The sequence below is a fragment of the Mustela nivalis genome, assembly GCF_964662115.1.
Source record: "Mustela nivalis genome assembly, chromosome: 17".
NCBI classification, from domain to species: Eukaryota; Metazoa; Chordata; class Mammalia; order Carnivora; family Mustelidae; genus Mustela; species Mustela nivalis.
The window spans coordinates 14022598-14041372 of NC_139036.1; the positions used below are offsets into that span (position 1 = coordinate 14022598).

Below are 18775 nucleotides of genomic sequence, written 5' to 3' on the forward strand. Positions count from 1 at the left end.
CTACATCCTCCTATCTCCTGGCAACAATTAATACTTTCAATCTCTATGGATTTGCCTAATCTGGACATTACAAATTGAAATTATGCAATTTGTACCCTTTAATGTTTGGCTTATTTTACTTAGCATGTTTTCTTGGTTCATCCATGTTGTAGCACATGTCACAATTTCCTTCCTTTTCAAGGCTGAATACTATTCCATTGCATGGATATACCACATTTTGTTTATTTGTTCATCAGTTGATAGGCATTTGGGTTTGTTACTACCTTTTACTTATTGTGCATAATGCTCTTAAGGGCATCCCTGTGTAAGTTTTGGTGTGAATATAGTTTTTACATATTCTTGGATTTATACAAAGGAATGGAATTTCTGGGTCAAATGATAACTAAGTTTAACTTTTCAAGGAACTGCCAAACTGTTTTCCAAAGCTGTTGTACCATTTTACAAGCCTACCAGTAATGTGTGAGATTTCTTGTTGCTTTATGTGCTTGCTGCATTCAGAATTTCCATTCTCCTCAATTTTTGCTGTTCTGGTAGGTGTGTAGTGGTATCTCCCTGTGGTTTGGATTGGCATTTCCTTAATAAGCAATGGTGTGGAGTGTCTTTTCTGTGCTTCCTGGTCATACCTTCTTTGGAGAAATGTCTATTTATGCATGTTGCTCATTTTATGATTGAGTTATTTGTCTTTTTACTCTGAAGTTGTAAGAGTTCTTCATGTACTCTGAATGAAAGTCCTATTCCAGATATATGATTTGCGATTATTTTCTCTCATTCTGTGGGTTATCTTTTTACTTTCTTGGTAGACCCTTTTGAAGCACAAAAGCTATAAAATTGTGGTGACATCCTTTATTTTTTCTTGGGCAGGGCATATTTGAAATATACCCTAACATCCCTTTTCTTTTCAGTCAGCTAGCTTCTCCCTCTTTAGCCAGGTTAAGATTTCTAAATTCTAAAAGTTCTCTCTATATATCAAATGAAAAGAATGTGTCCTATGCTTTGGAGAGAACTCCATACAAAGGGAGTTTCTAGATACCTAGGGAGCTATGGGGAAATCTTCCAGAACCAGGAGCTTGAGAAGAAAGTTAGGTAGGGAAGCAGTCAGATGTTGGCCCTGGCTTCTTCTCACCCTGAGTCAGAAGTCTCAAGGGGCAGGTCGGTTAGAAACCACAGCATTCCCAGAGCTCCCCAGGCATCAACACAGAAGAGTCTAAGCTTTCTCTGAGACAGATCATGTGAACTGAGCGCTGGGTCAATGTAGACCCTTACTGGCAGGCCTGCAGTATCCGGGGGAGGTGTCTCTAGCATTAAGTGGACCTGAGATAGTATCATTCACAGGTTATGCTGTGACTCACACATGCCCAGTGCTGCGAGCAGAGTGGTTAGAACATGGGGGCTGCAGTGTGGGGACTTTGTGAAGAATCAAAAGGCCAGGACCACAATCTTCAGGAGCTGGGGCAAGCAGACCACCACAAAAGGCTAAGGGGGTCACATGCACCTCAGGGTAGACCAACTTAGGGATCGGGGCAAGTACAAGCAGCTATATCCTGTGGAGAGAGCAAGAACAGTGGGCAGATCCAAGCTTCTGCCCTGCTACCACCAAAGAGACATTAAGCTTTCTTCTTGTGGATATCATGTTGGCAGGGTGGGATCCCCAGTAAACAGTAGCCTGGAACCTGGAAGAAGAACAGGCTCAAGGGTAGGGCTGTTCTTTATCTTTATCTTTAAGGATATCTTTATCTATTTTATCCAAAGACAATGTTTTGTCCTCAACCAATAGGGCGAAATAATCCTTTTTATTATAAAAATCAGCTCTTGTACACTCTGGGCTATTTTTAATTCAAGAAGAACTTTTTGCATGCCTTTTGTGTGCCAAGCATAGGAAGGAACCTGGGGAAGTATGTAGTGAATCACAGCTTTGGCCTGTGAGTGAAAGAGAGAACATATGGAAAGCCTTTGGCACACAGCAAGTCCTCAATAAATGTGAGTTCTTTTTTTTTTTCCTTGAAAGGTTTACTTATTTATTTTAGAAAGAGAGAAGGGGGAAGAGGCCAAGGGGGGGAGAGAGAGAGAGAGAGAATCTCGAGCAGACTCCCCCCTGAGCATGGAGCCCCATATTGGGCTCAATCCCATGACCCTGAGACCATGACCTGAGCTGAAATCAAGGGTCAGATGCTTAACTGACTGCACCTCCCCCCAGGCACTCTTGGCAGTTCTCTGTTCCACCCTAACCAGTTAGCAGAAAATCTAGGTTAATGCAGAGATTGGAAGATCATGTGATGGGAAGGGTTGGTTTGAATTCATACAGGCTTGAATCACAGGTCAAATGTGTTAGTTCCTAGCTGTGTGACCTGGGAAATATTACATCACCTTTCTGAGGCTATGTCTACCCTGTGAAATGATGATGCCTACTTCATAGGGTCATCGTGAAGATACAACAAAATAAAGTGCTTGTATGCTGTGTGTAGGTCATCACATTTGATAGAAATCAAGTATCAGGTAACACAAGATCAACAACTCTCAAGGTGACACAAATGATAGACACTGAGTGTCTACTTTGTACAGGACTCTGTTGTGAATGCTGTAAGTGTAAAAAGTCATGTGATTCCACAAGAACCCTAGGAAATGGATGCTACTATTATTCCCGTTTTGTAAATGAGGAAATCTGTTTAAAGACGTGTCAAAGTGCCAGAATCATGATTAAAACCCAGGTGGTTGAAGTCCAGAGGCTGCAGTCCCCAGTCACTGCACTGCAGGGCAAACATCAGGCGCCAGGCTCCAATCAAAGTCACTAATACAGAGAGACCATTGCATGGAACCCGGTGCATGAGAGAAACTCATTTAAGGGTAGACGTCATTTATGTCCACTGTGTCATTTGGAGTCTGACTGGACTGAACTGAATCCCAGCTCTAATGCCTGCTGGTGACTTAGTGTATTTGCAAGCTATCGATGTGTAAAAATTACCCCCAAACTTAGAGACTTGAAACAACGAACATTTACCATCTCACCATTTCTGAGTTATAAATCTGAGAGCAGATGAAGTGGGTGGTTCAGGGTCTCTCATGAAGGTATAGTCAAGATACCAGTTGAAGCTGCATCATCTGAAAGCTTGACTGGGGTGGAAGGGTCTGTTTCTAAGATGGCTCGCTCACGTGACCATCAGGGGAACTTCCGTTCCTCTCTGGATGTTGGCAGGTGGTCAGAGTTCCTTAACATGAAGACCTCTCCATGGGCCAAGCATGGCAGGGAGAGAAATGGGAGAGAGAGAGGTCACAATGTTTTATATGACCTATTCTTGGAAGTCACAAACCATCATTTTCACCATAGTATTAATCAGAAGTAAATCCAGCCCATATCTAAGGGCACAGGAATTCGTCTCCATTTCTTGAAGGAAAAAATATTAAAATCATTTGTTTCAAATGACCAAACCAAGGGGCAATTATCAATCTCTCAGTGCTTCAGTGCTTTTATCTTTTAAAATGGGTTAATATTAGTATTCTTCATGGCAACTTTGTGGAATTAAGTCAGACAATTCACACAAAGAGCCTAGATGGTGCCTGACACAAGAGTAGGTAAGCATTTGTATGTTAGCTCTGATTACCATTTATTATCAGCTATTCAAACATGGCTGTACCTCTTGTCCCTTAGTCCCAGTGTTGTCACCTGTCAAATGAGATCAGCAATATCTGCTGTGTTCAAGGCACACAAAAATTATTTGTTGAATACTTACACGAATGAATTTATTGAACACAGACTGTATGCCAGGCCCTGTTCTAAGCACTAGGGACATATAACCAAACACACCATGCAACACACATTATCCCTGTGCAACATACATTCTAAAGTAGAGACAAAAAATAAAAACCCATGAGTAAACAATAAAGCAAATAATTTTATTTTTAAAAAGATTTTATTTATTCATTTGAGACAGAGAGAGAGAGAGAGGGAGGGAGGGAGCAAGAAGCTGAGCCAGAAGCCCAATGTGGGGCTTGATCCCAGGATCTGGAGATCATGACCTGAGCTGAATGCAATCGCTTAACAATCTGAGCCACCCAGGCACCCCTAAAGCAAACCACTTTAGAAATAAAAAACATGGCGATGTATGCAAAATAGAACAGAATGGGATACCACCAACACACCCACCAGAATGACTAAAAAGACTGACAGCATCAAATGTTGGCAAGTATATGGGACAAACAGAACTCTTATACATTCCCTGTGAGTGTGTAAAATGGTGCAATTGGTTTGAAAAATATCTGCCAGGTTTGTTTTAAGATTTTATTTTAAAATGATCTCTAGGGCACCTGGGTGGCTCAGTGGGTTAAAGCCTCTGCCTTCAGCTCAGGTCATGATCTCAGGGTCCTGGGATCAAGCCCCGCATCGGGCTCTCTGCTCGGAGCCTGCTTCCCCCTCTCTCTCTGCCTGCCTCTCTGCCTACTTGTGATCTCTGTCTGTCAAAAAAATAAACAAGATTTAAAAAAAAAAAAAAACCTAAACACATAACCTTTTTCTAGGACTCAATGATCTCACTTTTAGGTATTTACTCAAGAGAGAAAAAAAGGCGATCTCCGAGTGAGGCAGCAAGATGGACGCGGGATTCTTCCGCGAAACAAGTGCAGAGCAGGATAATCGGTTCAGCAATAAACAGAAGAAGCTACTGAAGCCGCTGAAATTTGCAGAATGCCTAGAAAAAAAGGTGGACATGAGCAAAGTAAATTTGGAGATTATAAAGCCTTGGATAACAAAACGAGTAACGGAAATCCTTGGGTTTGAAGATGATGTTGTGATTGAGTTTATATTCAACCAGCTGGAAGTGAAGAATCCAGACTCCAAAATGATGCAAATCAACCTGACTGAGTTTTTGAATGGAAAAAATTCTAGAGAATTTATGGGAGAACTGTGGCCCCTCCTCTTAAGTGCACAAGAAAACATCGCTGGAATCCCTTCTGCTTTTCTAGAACTGAAGAAAGAAGAAATAAAACAGAGACAAATTGAACAAGAAAAGTTGGCTTCTATGAAAAAGCAAGATGAAGACAAGGATAAGAGGGATAAGGAAGAAAAAGAAAGCAGCAGAGAAAAAAGGGAGAGGTCTCGAAGCCCAAGAAGATGCAAATCCAGATCTCCTTCCCCTAGAAGACGATCTTCCCCTGTCAGGAGAGAGAGAAAGCGCAGTGATTCTCGATCTCCCCGTCACAGAACCAAGAGCCGGAGTCCTTCCCCTGCTCCAGAAAAGAAGGAAAAAACTCCAGAGCTCCCAGAACCATCAGTGAAAGTAAAAGAACCTTCAGTACAAGAGGCCACTTCTACTAGTGACATCCTGAAAGTTCCCAAACCTGAACCTGTACCAGAGCCTAAAGAACCTTCTCCAGAGAAAAATTCCAAAAAAGAAAAGGAGAAGGAGAAGACCCGACCAAGATCTCGGTCACGTTCCAAATCAAGATCCCGGACACGGTGTCGCTTTCCTTCTCATACTCGACCTAGACGATGTCATAGATCCCGATCAAGATCATACTCACCTAGAAGGAGGCCAAGTCCGAGAAGGCGGCCATCTCCTGGAAGAAGAACCCCACCAAGACGAATGCCACCTCCACCCAGGCATAGAAGGAGTAGATCTCCAGTGAGACGAAGAAGGCGTTCATCAGCATCCTTGTCTGGAAGTAGCTCATCATCCTCTTCGTCTCGTTCCTGGTCACCGCCAAAGAGGCCTCCTAAGAGGACATCCAGCCCCCCTCGAAAAACTTGTAGGTTATCTCCTTCAGCGAGTCCTCCCAGGCAAAGGCATAGGCCATCACCTCCAGCAATTCCACTGCCAAAAACTCGTCATTCCCCAACACCCCAGCAGTCAAACCGTACAAGAAAAAGTCGTGTTTCTGTCTCTCCAGGGAGACCTTCAGGTAAAGTGACAAAACATAAAGGTACTGAGAAAAGAGAGTCCCCTTCACCAGCACCTAAGCCTAGAAAAGTAGAGTTACCTGAATCGGAAGAAGATAAAGGTGGCAAAATGGCTGCCGCAGATTCTGTGCAGCAGAGACGTCAGTACAGACGACAGAACCAGCAGTCTTCATCTGATTCTGGCTCCTCTTCTTCCTCAGAAGATGAGCGACCCAAGAGGTCCCATGTGAAGAATGCTGAGGTAGGCAGGCGGCGGAGACATTCCCCTTCCCGGAGTGCCTCTCCATCACCTTGAAAGCGCCAGAAGGAGACTTCCCCTCGCGGTAGATGGAGGAGGAGTCCCTCCCCACCACCCACCAGAAGGCGACGTTCTCCTTCTCCTGCCCCTCCTCCTCCTCGTAGGCGTAGGCGCAGATCTCCCACACCGCCACCACGACGAAGGACTCCTCCACCACCCCGCCGGCACTCACCTTCTCCAAGAAGATACTCTCCTCCAATACAGAGGAGATACTCTCCTTCCCCGCCTCCAAAGAGAAGAACAGCTTCTCCCCCTCCCCCTCCTAAACGAAGGGCATCACCATCTCCACCACCAAAGCGTCAGGTCTCCCATTCTCCACCTCCCAAACAAAGAAGCTCCTCAGTCACCAAGAGACGTTCGCCTTCATTATCATCAAAGCATAGGAAAGGGTCTTCCCCGAGCCGGTCTGTGTGTGAGCCCCGGTCACCACAACCAAACAAAAGGCATTCACCCTCACCACGGCCTCGAGTTCCTCAAACCTCCTCAAGCCATCCACCTGTTCGAAGAGGAGCGTCGTCATCACCCCAAAGAAGGCAGTCCCCTTCTCCAAGTATTAGGCCCATTAGGAGAGTCTCCAGGACTCTGGAACCCAAAAAGACAAAAAAGGCTGCCTCACCAAGCCCTCAGTCTGTAAGGAGGGTCTCATCCTCCCGATCTGTCTCAGGATCTCCTGAGCCAGCAGCTAAAAAGCCCCCAGCATCTCAGTCTCCTGTCCAGTCCCAGTCCCCCTCAACCAACTGGTCACCAGCGGTACCAGTCAAAAAGGCTAAAAGCCCAACACCAAGCCCATCTCCAGCGAGGAACTCAGACCCAGAAGGAGGTGGAAAGAAGAAGAAGAAAAAGAAGGACAAGAAACACAAAAAAACACAAGAAGGAAAAGGCCGTGGTGGAAGCCGCAGCAGCAGCAGCAGCTATCACCCCTGTGGCCCCCACTGCCCCCACGACCACATCAGCACAGGAGGAACTGGAGGCAGAGCCCGAGCCTAAGAAGGAGACCAAAAGCGAGCCTGAAGACAACCTCGACGACTTAGAAAAGCACCTGCGTGAAAAGGCGCTGAGATCGATGCGGAAGGCTCAAGTGTCCCCACAGTCTTAGGTGGCAATATGTGTCACGATGTACATTTTATTTGGTTTGTACACAATTCAATTTCAAAATTGCTGAAATGTGTTTGAGCTTTAGACTATAACATTTGTTGTAATAATTGCTAGGTTGAAGTTCCCCATGTAAAAAAAGGGGGGGCATGGATTTACATTGCAAAAGGTGTCCACAGTGTATTAGTGACATTCTTTCATTGACAGCTGACATAAATTCATTTATAGTGAAATATTTTAAGTCAAAAAAAATTCCCCTTTTTAAAAAAGGGGGTTTCAATATTGTTGGCATTCTTATGGTTTCTTTTTAAAGGCCTTGGCTATTCTCAGAGGTTTTCCTTTCTTTTCATTTTTTCTTTATTTTTTTCTCATTTGAGTCTTAGCACCCATTTAAGTTATGATGCTTCCAACCTTGTATGGTTTGCAAGCTTGCCCAGAAATAAGACCACTGTTGAACTACCACAAAAGTATAAATGAATATTTTAATGCCACAATCTTTCCTGTTGCCTGTGGAGTCTCTGCTGAAACGAATCAGGATTTGAACTCTAGGATGAGACAGAAAATGAAAGCATGTTGTTTGCCAGGATACTGTGGGTTTATACTGATGTGTAACAAGTTGATTTGGAACACTGGAATTTCATTCTATTCTGTTTTTTTTTTTTTTTTTTTTTTGGTAAAGGCAATTAACTAGTCCCAGGAAGGATCCTTCAGTTATATAAAAGTTTGTTTTATGAAAAAAAAAAGAGAGAGAGAGAGAAAAAAATCCACACAAAGAGTTGTATGATTCATAGCTGCTTTATCCATGATACTCCAAAACTAGGAATGGCTCGATGCCCATCAATGGGAGAATGGACAAGCTGACATATATTCACGCATTTAAATAGAACTCAGCAATAAAAGGAATTTCTGATACATACAACAACACGAGTGACTCAAAAACATGCTGAGTGGGAGAAGTCAGTCACAAAAAAGTACACAGCATAGGATGCCACTCATAGTCCTAGAACAGGCAAAACTCATTCACAGTGAAAAAAATTAGAATAGTGGGAGACGGGGCTGAAGGAGAAGAAGCGGGATGGAACTTTCTGGGAAGATGGAGATGTTCTACAGCTGCACTGTTTGACATGCTGACCAGACATGTGGATTATTTAAATTATTTAAAGTTAGCTAAAATGGAAAACTTGGTCCCATAGCTGCAGTAGGCACCTTTTAATTATTCAACAGCCACATATGGCCAGTGGCTACTGTATCTGGATAGCGTTGTTCCACATCTTCCTAAGGATGCATCCCTTGGGGATCATTGTCAAAAGTCACAGAATGATGATGTTAAGATTTTTGCATTTCACTTGTAAAATTTACGTTTAAATACATTGAACTGGGTGCCTGGGCGGCTCAGTGGGTTAAGCCTCTGCCTTTTGCTCAAGTCATGATTCCAGGGTCCTGGGATCGAGCCCCACATCGGGGCGGGGGGGGGGGGGTCTCTGCTCAGCGGGGAACCTGCTTCCTCCTCTCTCTCTGCCTGCCTCTCTGCCTACTTGTGATCTCTCTCTGTCAAATAAATAAATAAAATCTTTTTAAAAAATCTTTAAAAAAATAAATACATTGAACTCGCTTTAAGCTATAGAGGCTGATGTGCTTAAGGCTAACATATACTGATGTCTACAGCTTACTTTGAAATGCCTCCAGGAATAAGATGGACTGATGGAGGGATCGGGAGATGCACTGATGTATGGTAAAGCAAATATAGCAAACTGTTCACCACAGAATCCAGGTGGTGGGTACACGTATCTTCCTCATACAAGTCTTTCAACTCATCTGTGTGAAAACTTTCGTAATACAATTAAGAAGAAAAACAAGGTGACATAATTAAAGAATAAAATCAGGGTAGAGAAACACAGTGGGGGGTCTTAGCTAGGTGGTCAGAGAATAACCAGAAAAGGTTCCTTCCAGAATCACATTTATTTTTTCATTCATTCAGGATGCAGGGATGAATCACACTTGGTCTCTTCCCTTGAATCCAGTTGGTTCCATGAGAGTAACCATTGTGTGAGGGTGCTGAGGACCTACTGTGTGCTTCAGCTGGAGCATGGGTCTGTGGGACACCACAGCTTAAATACTTTTCTTTAAAAAAAAAAAGATTTTATTTATTTGACAGACAGAGATCACAAGTAGGCAGAGAGGCAGGCAGAGAAAGGAGGAAGCAGGCCCCCTGCTGAGCAGAGAGCCTGATGCGGGGCGGGATCCCAGGACCCTGGAATCATGACCTGAGCTGAAGGCAGAGGCTTAACCCACTGAGCCACCCAGGCACCCCCAAATACTTCTCAAACTGTGCTGTGCTGCTTCTTGTGGCCTTCATTATCTCTCTGGCCTGAGAGTGCACCTCCCTACCCTTCCTTCACCATAGTTTCAGACAGATCCAAAACTGTCCCTCCGTGAGGGCGGGGACTTTGTTCACCGCTTGATATCCACCACCGAGCACACAGGAAATGTTCAGCAAGTCTGCGCCAAAGAAATATAAGAATGAAAATTGTGGTTTCATTGGCCTCTCCACTCTCTGAGGCCTTGGGGCTTGCTGCTCAAGCTGTCTGGACCCCTAGGTCTCTCTGGTTCTTGCATCCTCTTTTCTCACCATTTCTGTCTTCGCTCCAGCATCCTCTCCTGCAAGAGGCCTTCCCTGAGCGCCCTGCCTGTCTCCCCACCTCTCCAAGGTCATGTCATCCTGCTTTTTGGTTTTTTTTTTTTTTTCTTTTCTGTTAAAAAAAAAAAAAAAGAAGAAGGCACTCAGAGCAATCAATACCAGGGTACCAAACAATATGTTTATAGATTTATTTGAAAATCACCAGTTTTATTGAGGCTTCATGATGTTTGCAAGGTATTTATTTGTCCTACTAGTATCAGTCTCTCCCCAGATGTTCACTATAAAGCAGGGAGGCTCTCCGAGTGAACCTCGTCCTTGTTTTCGTTCCTTCATACTACTGTCATCTTTTTTGCCTGTTTTGTACGCTTGGTTGCTTCCCCCCTGTCTCTTCTTCTAAGAGGGACGTTCCAGGATGGCAGGAACTTGTCCGTTTTGTCCGCAGCCCCATACAGTAAGTGCTCAGCGACACATCCTTGCTCCATCAGCGGGCACAGCTCCCGCAGCCTCGCTGCTGCAGTGGGAGGAGGGAGCCCAGGTCCACGGTCCAGGCAGAAGATGCTAGTGGAGAGTCTGGGACTGTGGACAGTCCCCAAAGCCACGCCCCCGAGCCCCGCCTCCGCCCGGGCGCGTGCCGCAGCCTCGATCTGGTGCCAGAGCCTGCGCGCTCGCGCTCCGAGCGCCCCGCGCCCCGCGCCCCCCCGCGCTCCTCGCTCTCCCCGCGCGCCCCGGCCGGCGAGGGTTTCTTCCCTTCCTACCCCACCGCTGTCATGTCTCCGGGCCCGGCGCGGCGGGGTGGCGCGGCCCAGGTCCCGGCGCCCGCGTCGAGCGACCTCCTGGGGCCATGATCCGGCTCGGCGGCTGGTGTGCGCGGCGGCCCCGCAGCGCGGCGTGCCCGGCGGGGCAGCGCTGGGGGTCAGGCGGACCGGCGGGCCGGGCGGGCGGCCGCGCCCTGCGGGTGCTGGTGGACATGGACGGCGTCCTGGCCGACTTCGAGGGCGGCTTCCTCAGGAAGTTCCGCGCGCGCTTCCCCGACCAGCCTTTCATCGCGCTGGAGGACCGGCGCGGCTTCTGGTTGTCCGAGCAGTACGGCCGCCTGCAGCCCGGCCTGAGCGTGAGCATCCCCCGCCCTGGCCCCGCTCGTCGCCCGCCGCGGGGCCACCGTTCTCGCTCCGGGGCCCCGAGCCCAGCCGAGCCCGGCGGGACTGCGGCCCTCCTTCCCGGTCCTGGACCGGGAGCCCGCGTGACCTTGGTTGGGTCACCTCCCCGAGCCTCGGAGTGGTCCTCTCGTAAGACAGGGGGGCCTGAGGAGGGGTCCGGGGAGGACCCAGGGCGCCGCGCCCCGCGCAGCCCCACGCGCGGGAACTGTTGGCTGTCATCGAGGGCTTCTCAAAAGTCAGGAGAATGCGAAGCGTAAAATACGAACTCTGTCTTTAGCTGACTTTTAAATTTTTGGCCGCAAGTCCTGAAATTCTTTAAATGAAATAAACGTCACAAGTAAAGTCCTCTTTGACCCCGGCCACAGTCACACGCCCGTTTCTTCATCCTCACGAATTTGATGAGTGTCTTTGCCGTTCTTTTTTGCCCCTTTTCCGTGAATGCATAGCTCCCAGTGGTATTTGAGGCCCAGAGACGTTGAATGATTTTCTGGACATCACACAATGAGTCAGTAGTCAAGATGGGGAGGGTTCAACTCCTTGGTTTACCCCCTTGCTTGGGTGGCCCTGCTGAACCTGAGCCCATCACATCTCCCTGACTCCTGCTGTGCTTTGCTCTCCAAGTCCAGGATGGATGGAGGGGAAATATCCAGGCTTGTTTCTAGACAGATGGCTTAGTTTTTTAGTTGAAACTATTTCGGGAAAGGAACGGAATTTTGCCTTGCACAAACTTAAAGAGGCGGGGTATTTTCCGGCATCTTTTGCTTGCCTACCCAGGGTCACCACCAGAAATTTGATGATGATGATATTCGAGCCTAATTTGTACCACAGGTTGACTGCATTGTCTCCCATGTGAGGCAGACACTGTTATCTTCATTATGCAGATGAGGAAACTAGTCCCAAGCCCCGTAGCTAGGATTCCAACCCGTCTGCCTGCCTGCCCAAGCACATTTAGCCTTCCCCATCTACAAAGTCCTCTTCTCTGTCCTGCTCTAACAAGTGGCATTTCTTTTGACTTAAAAAAGGTAACTTAACCATAATTGGCAGCTGTGAAACAGAAAATCAAGTGCCACGGCTCTTCCTCACCACCAGGTACTTGAGGAAGGTGACTTTCCCAGAGCTCTGCATGCTTGCTTCTCCCAACTCTAACACCCAATTACCAACTTCAAGCTGGAGAGAATACCCTCGTGGTTTCTGTAGCCTCAGTAACAGACTCCCCTGCTCCGTGTGGGTGTTGGTGTATAGACAGTACACAGTGCTGACAGTCTGAGCACCTCATTCCCTCCCAGGAGTATACTGAGGTGAGGACATAAAGCCTACCCCAACTCTGAAAAGGACAGAAGTCTTTGTAGTCCTTTGTACAGACATGCAGGCTCCACATCTAAGGAGATCAATTCACCATTTTCTAAGGGCGAGGCAAAGGAAAGGGGCTCCTGGGACACGAAGGAGGCAGTTCTGCTCCTGGGAACATTGCAAGACTTTCATAGATGAACACATCCCCTTGGTTCCCAGCAAAGCTCCCAGCAGATGTCCCTGGGTCTCCCCTTGGCTGAGCTGGCCCAGCACCTAGAGTTAAAAACAGCTGATGCACCAACCCACCTTAATTATGAAGGCATTTCTGCTTTACAAAATACCACTCTATTGGTATCCCCTTTGATCTTCTCAGGGCTCGGAAAGGTAAAGAGAGCGGAGATGGAAGGCAAAGCTCATTTTAACTGACTTAGAATCCTGCAGTGTTAAGACAGTTGAGGAATTCAGCCCAGAGGGAGGAAGTGTCTTAAGCAGGGTTTCAGAGCCAAGTTAGTGATAGAGGGAGAGAGGGGATGCTGGGACACCGATTACTGAGGAAAGGCGGTGAGGCCAAGGTCATGCAGCTGGGGCCATGCAGTACCCGACTTAATCCTGCATCATGTACGCTTTCCCCTGAGTCCCACTGCCTCCCTGTGAGTCAGAAGCCCTGAGTCAAGTTCTGATAGTATCACCGGTAAGTGGCCTTGTAAACAATCCTCTGTAAGCCTCTTTCCTTATCAGTAAACTGGGATAGTGATTCTTGCCCCTTGCAGGAGGTGACGGCCTAACAAGAGAGACCGTCTATTAGCAATCACTGCTCATTTGCTTCAGCCCACATAGTTCGAAGGCATAATGCCAGTGTGATCTCAGGGCACTCCGCCTCTAAGGGGGACATGGTGGTGGTGCTTGTTCCAGAGTGTGCGGTTTCTGGCCTGGCAGAGACACCCCCAGCTGCCCACATGGGATTTAGGTCCCGTTCCTCGGAGTCTGGGGGGTCTGTCTTCCCTCCCCTTGTCCTGGGCCTGGAAAAGTGTAACATTCTGCAAACTCAATTTTAGCCCAGTGACATAAGGCAGAACCTTGTAGCTTCGTAGCTGGGAGATGGTGTTCAGCTCTAAGCAATGTTTTGCCGTGTGGCCTTGAGTAAATCCCTTCTCCATTCAGAGCCTTGATTTTCTCATACGAACAATGAGGGCCTGGGTTTTTGGCTTTCAGACTTTAAAAGCAGTAGAATGCTTTTTAAACAAAGTACTTAATGATATACCAATGCGGAAGACAGTTATAAGAGCTGTTCCAGTTGAGGTGGGGGAGGAACCTAGAGTTCTGCTCATCTGGCCTGCCACTCGGCCCCCGGCCCCCCTTACCCCACACGGCACAACTGGGCTCTTAAGAATCTCTGAGTTTCTCCAGCTCTTGAACTTAAGGACTCTAGAGCCATGGCAAGACCTGGTCTACCTCAGAGGCCCTGAGTGAGATGCCTCTAGCCGTTAGAATCAAGCAAGCACACAATTCACGATGACTTGCCTTTGGTCCCAGACAGCTCTAGCCATGCCTAAAGGAGAGCAGGCTTTGGAACCCATAGCTCCTGATCCCTTACCTGGTCTCTGCTGGATCCTTGCAGAAGTCAGACCCCCTGGAGAGGGGCTGGAACACACAGGTGCTCCCCCTAGGATACGACCTTGGGTGTGTGTGTGTTTGCAGGGGGGGAATGTGGAAGGCTCACACTCTTCTTGTCAACAGCTCTTCCCAGCTGTGACATCGTCTCTGTGGTGAGGCAATGTGCGGAATCCCCTGAGGTCACCCACTTCTCTCTCGTCTTCTTAGGAGAAGGCCATTAGCATATGGGAATCAGAAAATTTTTTTCTTGACCTGGAGCCTCTCCCAGGGGCTGTGGAAGCTGTGAAGCAGATGGCCAACCTAGAAAAGTAAGTTTGTCTTCCTGCCTGTGCTTTTGTGCCTTCCTCTTGTCAGCGCCTACCCTACTCTTCTGCTTCTTGCCCCCCCCCCCCCACCGCATCCCTTGCTCCTCTCTCTTCACCCCTGCACAGGTCCATGCTTGTTCCTTTGGTGCTCAACCTGGTAAAACCCAGAGTGAAACGGACTCAGCTGGTAAGCAAGTGAGGCGTTTTGATCTGGTAACAGGAGAAAATATTGAGTCTAACTGGACCTGGTTGACTGGGTGCCAGACATGCATTTATTCAGCAAATAACTGAGAACCGACTGTTAGATGCTATAGGACATAAGTGATTCAGAGATGACCAAAGTGGTCCTGCCCTCATGGAGCTCACAGAGCAGATATTAAACAAAGAATCTCACAAGCAAAGATAAGCACGGATTGTGATAAGTGCTGAAAAGGAACAGAGGAAGGAGTACAATGAGGTCTAACAGAAGACCTAACAACACATGGTGAGGACGCAGCTGAAGGAGCAGTGTGTGAGGTATTTCTGTTTCGTTCTAGTGAAGTCGCTGCTTCTGGGAGCTGAAGCCCCAGTTCCATAACTGTTCACTAAAACCCATTAGCAGTTACAGATGATGTGCTTCCCGGAGGATGACATAAAAAACAACAGCCATATTGAGATATAATTCATATACCCTCCACCCATTTAAAGTGTACAATTCAGTGATTTTTAAGTCTGTGCCCAGAGTTGTAGTCGATTTCCAAAAACTTTCAACAGCCCCAAAAGAAACCCTGTACCCATGAGCAGTCACTACCTCTTCCCCCTCCTTCCCCTGCTGCCTTAGGCAGCTGCTGTCTTCTTTAGAGCTCTGTAGATTTGCCTGTGCTGAACATATTGTGTATATTTCACGTATATTTCACACAGTACTCTATGTGGTCTTTTGTGATTGACTTCTTTTTTGCAACATTGTGTTTTCTGGGTCATCTCTTTTATAGCACAAATCTGTACTTCATTCCCTTTCATGGCTGAGTAATATTCTGCTGTATGGCCATGACACATTTTTGTCTATCTGTTCATCAGTTGGTAGACACTGCGTTTATTTCTGCTTCTTAGGTATTAAGAATAATACTGCTGTAAGCACTCATGTATGAGTCTTTTTTATGAATGTCCGTTGTCATGTATAGGTTGTATAAACCTAGGAGAAGAATCACTGGGTCAGGTGGTAAATTCCTGTTTAACATTTTGGGGACTGCCAAGCTGTTTTCCAAAGTGACAGTACCATCTGACATTCTAATTAGCAATGTGTGAGGGTTCCAACTTCACACCCTTGCCAACACTTGTGGTCTTTTTTATTCTAGCCATCCTAGTGGGTGTGAAGGGGTATCTCATCATGGTTTTGATCTGCATTTCTCTGATGGGTAATGATGTGAGCATCTTCTTCTGTGTTTTTGGCCATTGTTTTTGTTTTTTGGAGAATTATCTTTTTTTTTTTTTTTGCTATTTTTTTCAATTGGTTTATTTATCTTTTTATTGCTAATTTTTAAGAGCTCTTTATATATTTTATTTTTTTAAGAAGGTTTGTTTATTTGAGAGAGAGAGAATGAGTAGGGGGAGGGGCAGAGGGAGAGGGAAGACTCTTTGGGAAGCAGGGAGCCTGATGAAGTACTTGATCCCAGGACCCCCAGGTCATGACCTGAACTGAAGGCAGACACCTAACTGACTGAGCCACCCATGCACACGAAGAATTCTTTACATATTTTAGATGATAAGTCCCTTATCAGATATATGACTTGCAAATATATTCTCTCATTCTGTGGATTGTTGTTTTAATCTCTTTGTGGTATCCTTTGAAACCCAAAGTTTTCATGTGGATGTTAAATTTACATGGTTTTTTTTTTCTTTTTTAAAGATTTTATTTATTACATAGAGAGAAAAAACATGGCGGGGGTAGTGTTAGAGGGAGAAGCAGACTCCCTGCTGAGCAGGGAGCCCGATGTGGGACTCAATCCCAGGACCCTGGGGTCATGACCTGAGCAGAAAGCAGATGCTTACCAACTGAGCCACGCAGGCATTCTCTTCTTTCTTTCTTTCTTTTCTTTTTTTTTTTTTTTTTTGAAGATTTTATTTATTTATTTGAGAAAGAGAGCATGAGCAGGGGCAGAGGCAGAGGGAGAGGGAGAAACAGACTCCCCACTGAGCAAAGAGCCTGCCACGGGGCATGATTCTAGGACCTTGGGATCATGACCTGAGCCAAAGGCAGACTGAACTGACTGAGCCACCCAGGTGCCCCTGTGTTTGTTTTTTTTTTTTTCCTTGGGTCATTTGTATTATTGGTTTCATATCTAAGGATTGTTTGCCTAATCCAAAGTCACAAAGACTTGCTCCTATGTTTTCTTGTACGAGTTTTATGGTTTTAGCTCTTACATTCAGGTCTTTGAACCGTTTTGAGTTAATTTTTCAATATGGTGTGAGGAAGGCATCCTACCTCATTCTTTTGCATGTAGAGACCCACTTTTTAGTACAATTTCTTGAAAAGACTCTTCCCCACCCCCACCCCACCCACTGAATTGTTTTGGTTTCCTTGGCAAACATGGACTGCCCATCAATGTTAGAATTTATTTTTAGGTCTGTATATACTTTTATTGGTCACAGTTTTGCTTGAATTTACCAATCTGAAACACCAATGAAACACAAGGTATGGCTTGGTCTTTATTGTGTCATATAAATGCCTCCAAAAATCATCAGTGTTCAAAGTTCTGACCTGATAAATTGGCATCAGTGGGACACAAAATGCTTAGAGTTTGAGTTGAATTGTGGACTTGTTCAGCAATTTATTTTTTAGACTTGAGTCAGGCCGTGCGGAGTAGTCTGTTTCATTCTGGTTTAGGATTTGAACTTGATTTATAGTGGAGTATTTTTGTATAACATTTTGCAGCTGCAGGAAGAGCCCAGAGAGGCAAATCAGTGTATTTGCACTGCAGCTTTTCAAAACCCTATTTGTGTCTGGATTAGCATTTCCTGGACCACATTCAGCCAACTGTATCCTGAGGCGCTAGATGGCATAGTGGTAGAGGTTATGTCCTAACTGGAGTGAGATTGCCCAGGCTCGAGCCTGGGATTTTCTAGAACCTAATCCTCAGATGTTGGGCACGTTATTAAGTTTTCTGGGCCTCAGTTTCTTCAACTGTGAAATGAGGGGAACAAAAAAACCTCACTATGGCACCTGGCACATAGTAGGTGCTCAGTAAACATTAGTTGCAGTTGTTAGTATTCTGCAAGATTTAATAGGTCTGCAACAAAAAAGCGTTCTTTAAGTATAACAGTGTGAGGGACATTAGATTAGAAGGTTTCTTTACCACAGGACTTCGAAGGGCTTCAGGTTTGCTAGTATGCATTGTGATTCTTCACAAGCAGAGGATGAAGCTTTTCTTCACATGTTTTAGTTCTAGTTCTAGTCCAGAACTCTCTTTCCCATAGCTTCCCTGTGAACCCTTTTGTAAAAATGCAAGTCTAGACCATACCAGCGGTCTGTTACCTCCATTTTGGCTCTCAACGGGGTGGCTTCCCAAGGTCAGTTCACGCCCAAAGTGTGAACAGAGACAGAGGTCTAGTCTGTAACTAAGTGGATAGCTTTGTGTCTGGTGCTGATGTAGTCAGAAACCAAGATTTAAAATGTTACTGGGGATGCCTGGGTGGCTCAGTTGGTTAAGCAGCTGCCTTCGACTCAGGTCATGATCCCAGCGTCCTGGGATCGAGTACCACATCGGGCTCCTTGCTCCACAGGGAGCCTGCTTCTCCCTCTGACTCTGCCTTCCACTCTGTCTGCCTGTGCTCGCTCTTGCTCGCTCGCTCTCTGACAAATAAATAAATAAAATCTTAAAAAAAATAAAAAAAAATAAAAAAAAAATAAAAAATAAATAAAATGTTACTGAAGGCATATTTGTAAGGCAGCTGCTATGGGCGGGACCCTCTACCAGATGCCGCAGATACAGAAGTAGATAAGACACAGTTCTGGCCTTTGAGGAGTTCGCTAGGAAACCAAGGACTAGAATATAGATACAAAAGCGATGTGGTAGATGTATGCAGATGGAGACAGGCGGGGGGGAAGGTAGGGACCTTGGAGCCCTTGTGCTGAACAATGAAAAGAGATCTGCCAGGTGGAGAAGGCAAAGGGGTTCCCGGTAGGAGGGGAACAGTGAGCAAACACCTTATCTGCCCGCTGTCCTAGAACCGCCTCCCTGGAAGGCTGTGGACCGGCTCGTGGAGCACTCAGTGCAAGGCTGTGTCTCCCTGGGCCTCATCTAATGTCCAAGAGCTTCCTTGGAACATCTTCAGGGGCGACTACCCTTTATTCAGTATATACGAGTGTATTCGTATGAAACACTCCCAACAGTAGAAACATACGTGAAAAAAATGTGAGTTGCCCATTTTGTCCCTCTTTCCCCATGCACAACTCCCCCCATCCTGCTCTTCCTGTCCTGGTGAACAATGCAGGGCACGTGCTTCCAGACCTTCTCA

The 18775-nt window shown here is 46.2% G+C and overlaps 1 protein-coding gene and 1 pseudogene across 3 annotated transcripts in view; both read left to right on the forward strand.

Moving 5' to 3' along the window:
• Nucleotides 1–4562: 4562 nt before the first annotated feature.
• On the forward strand, nt 4563–7981 carry LOC309851482 (serine/arginine repetitive matrix protein 1 pseudogene; annotated as a pseudogene). Its single transcript has one exon. The product of its transcript is annotated as a serine/arginine repetitive matrix protein 1 pseudogene (transcript).
• A 2114-nt stretch (nt 7982–10095) lies between these two features.
• Nucleotides 10096–18775, forward strand: part of NT5M (5',3'-nucleotidase, mitochondrial) — a 37534-nt gene continuing 28854 nt past the window's right edge. For both annotated transcript variants that reach the window (XM_082706856.1, XM_082706857.1), the window contains exons 1-2: nt 10096–11026; nt 14184–14284. In XM_082706856.1, coding sequence (XP_082562982.1) covers nt 10757–11026; nt 14184–14284 — 371 coding nt within the window. In that variant the 5' untranslated portion in view covers nt 10096–10756. The remainder of the gene's footprint in view (nt 11027–14183; nt 14285–18775) is intronic.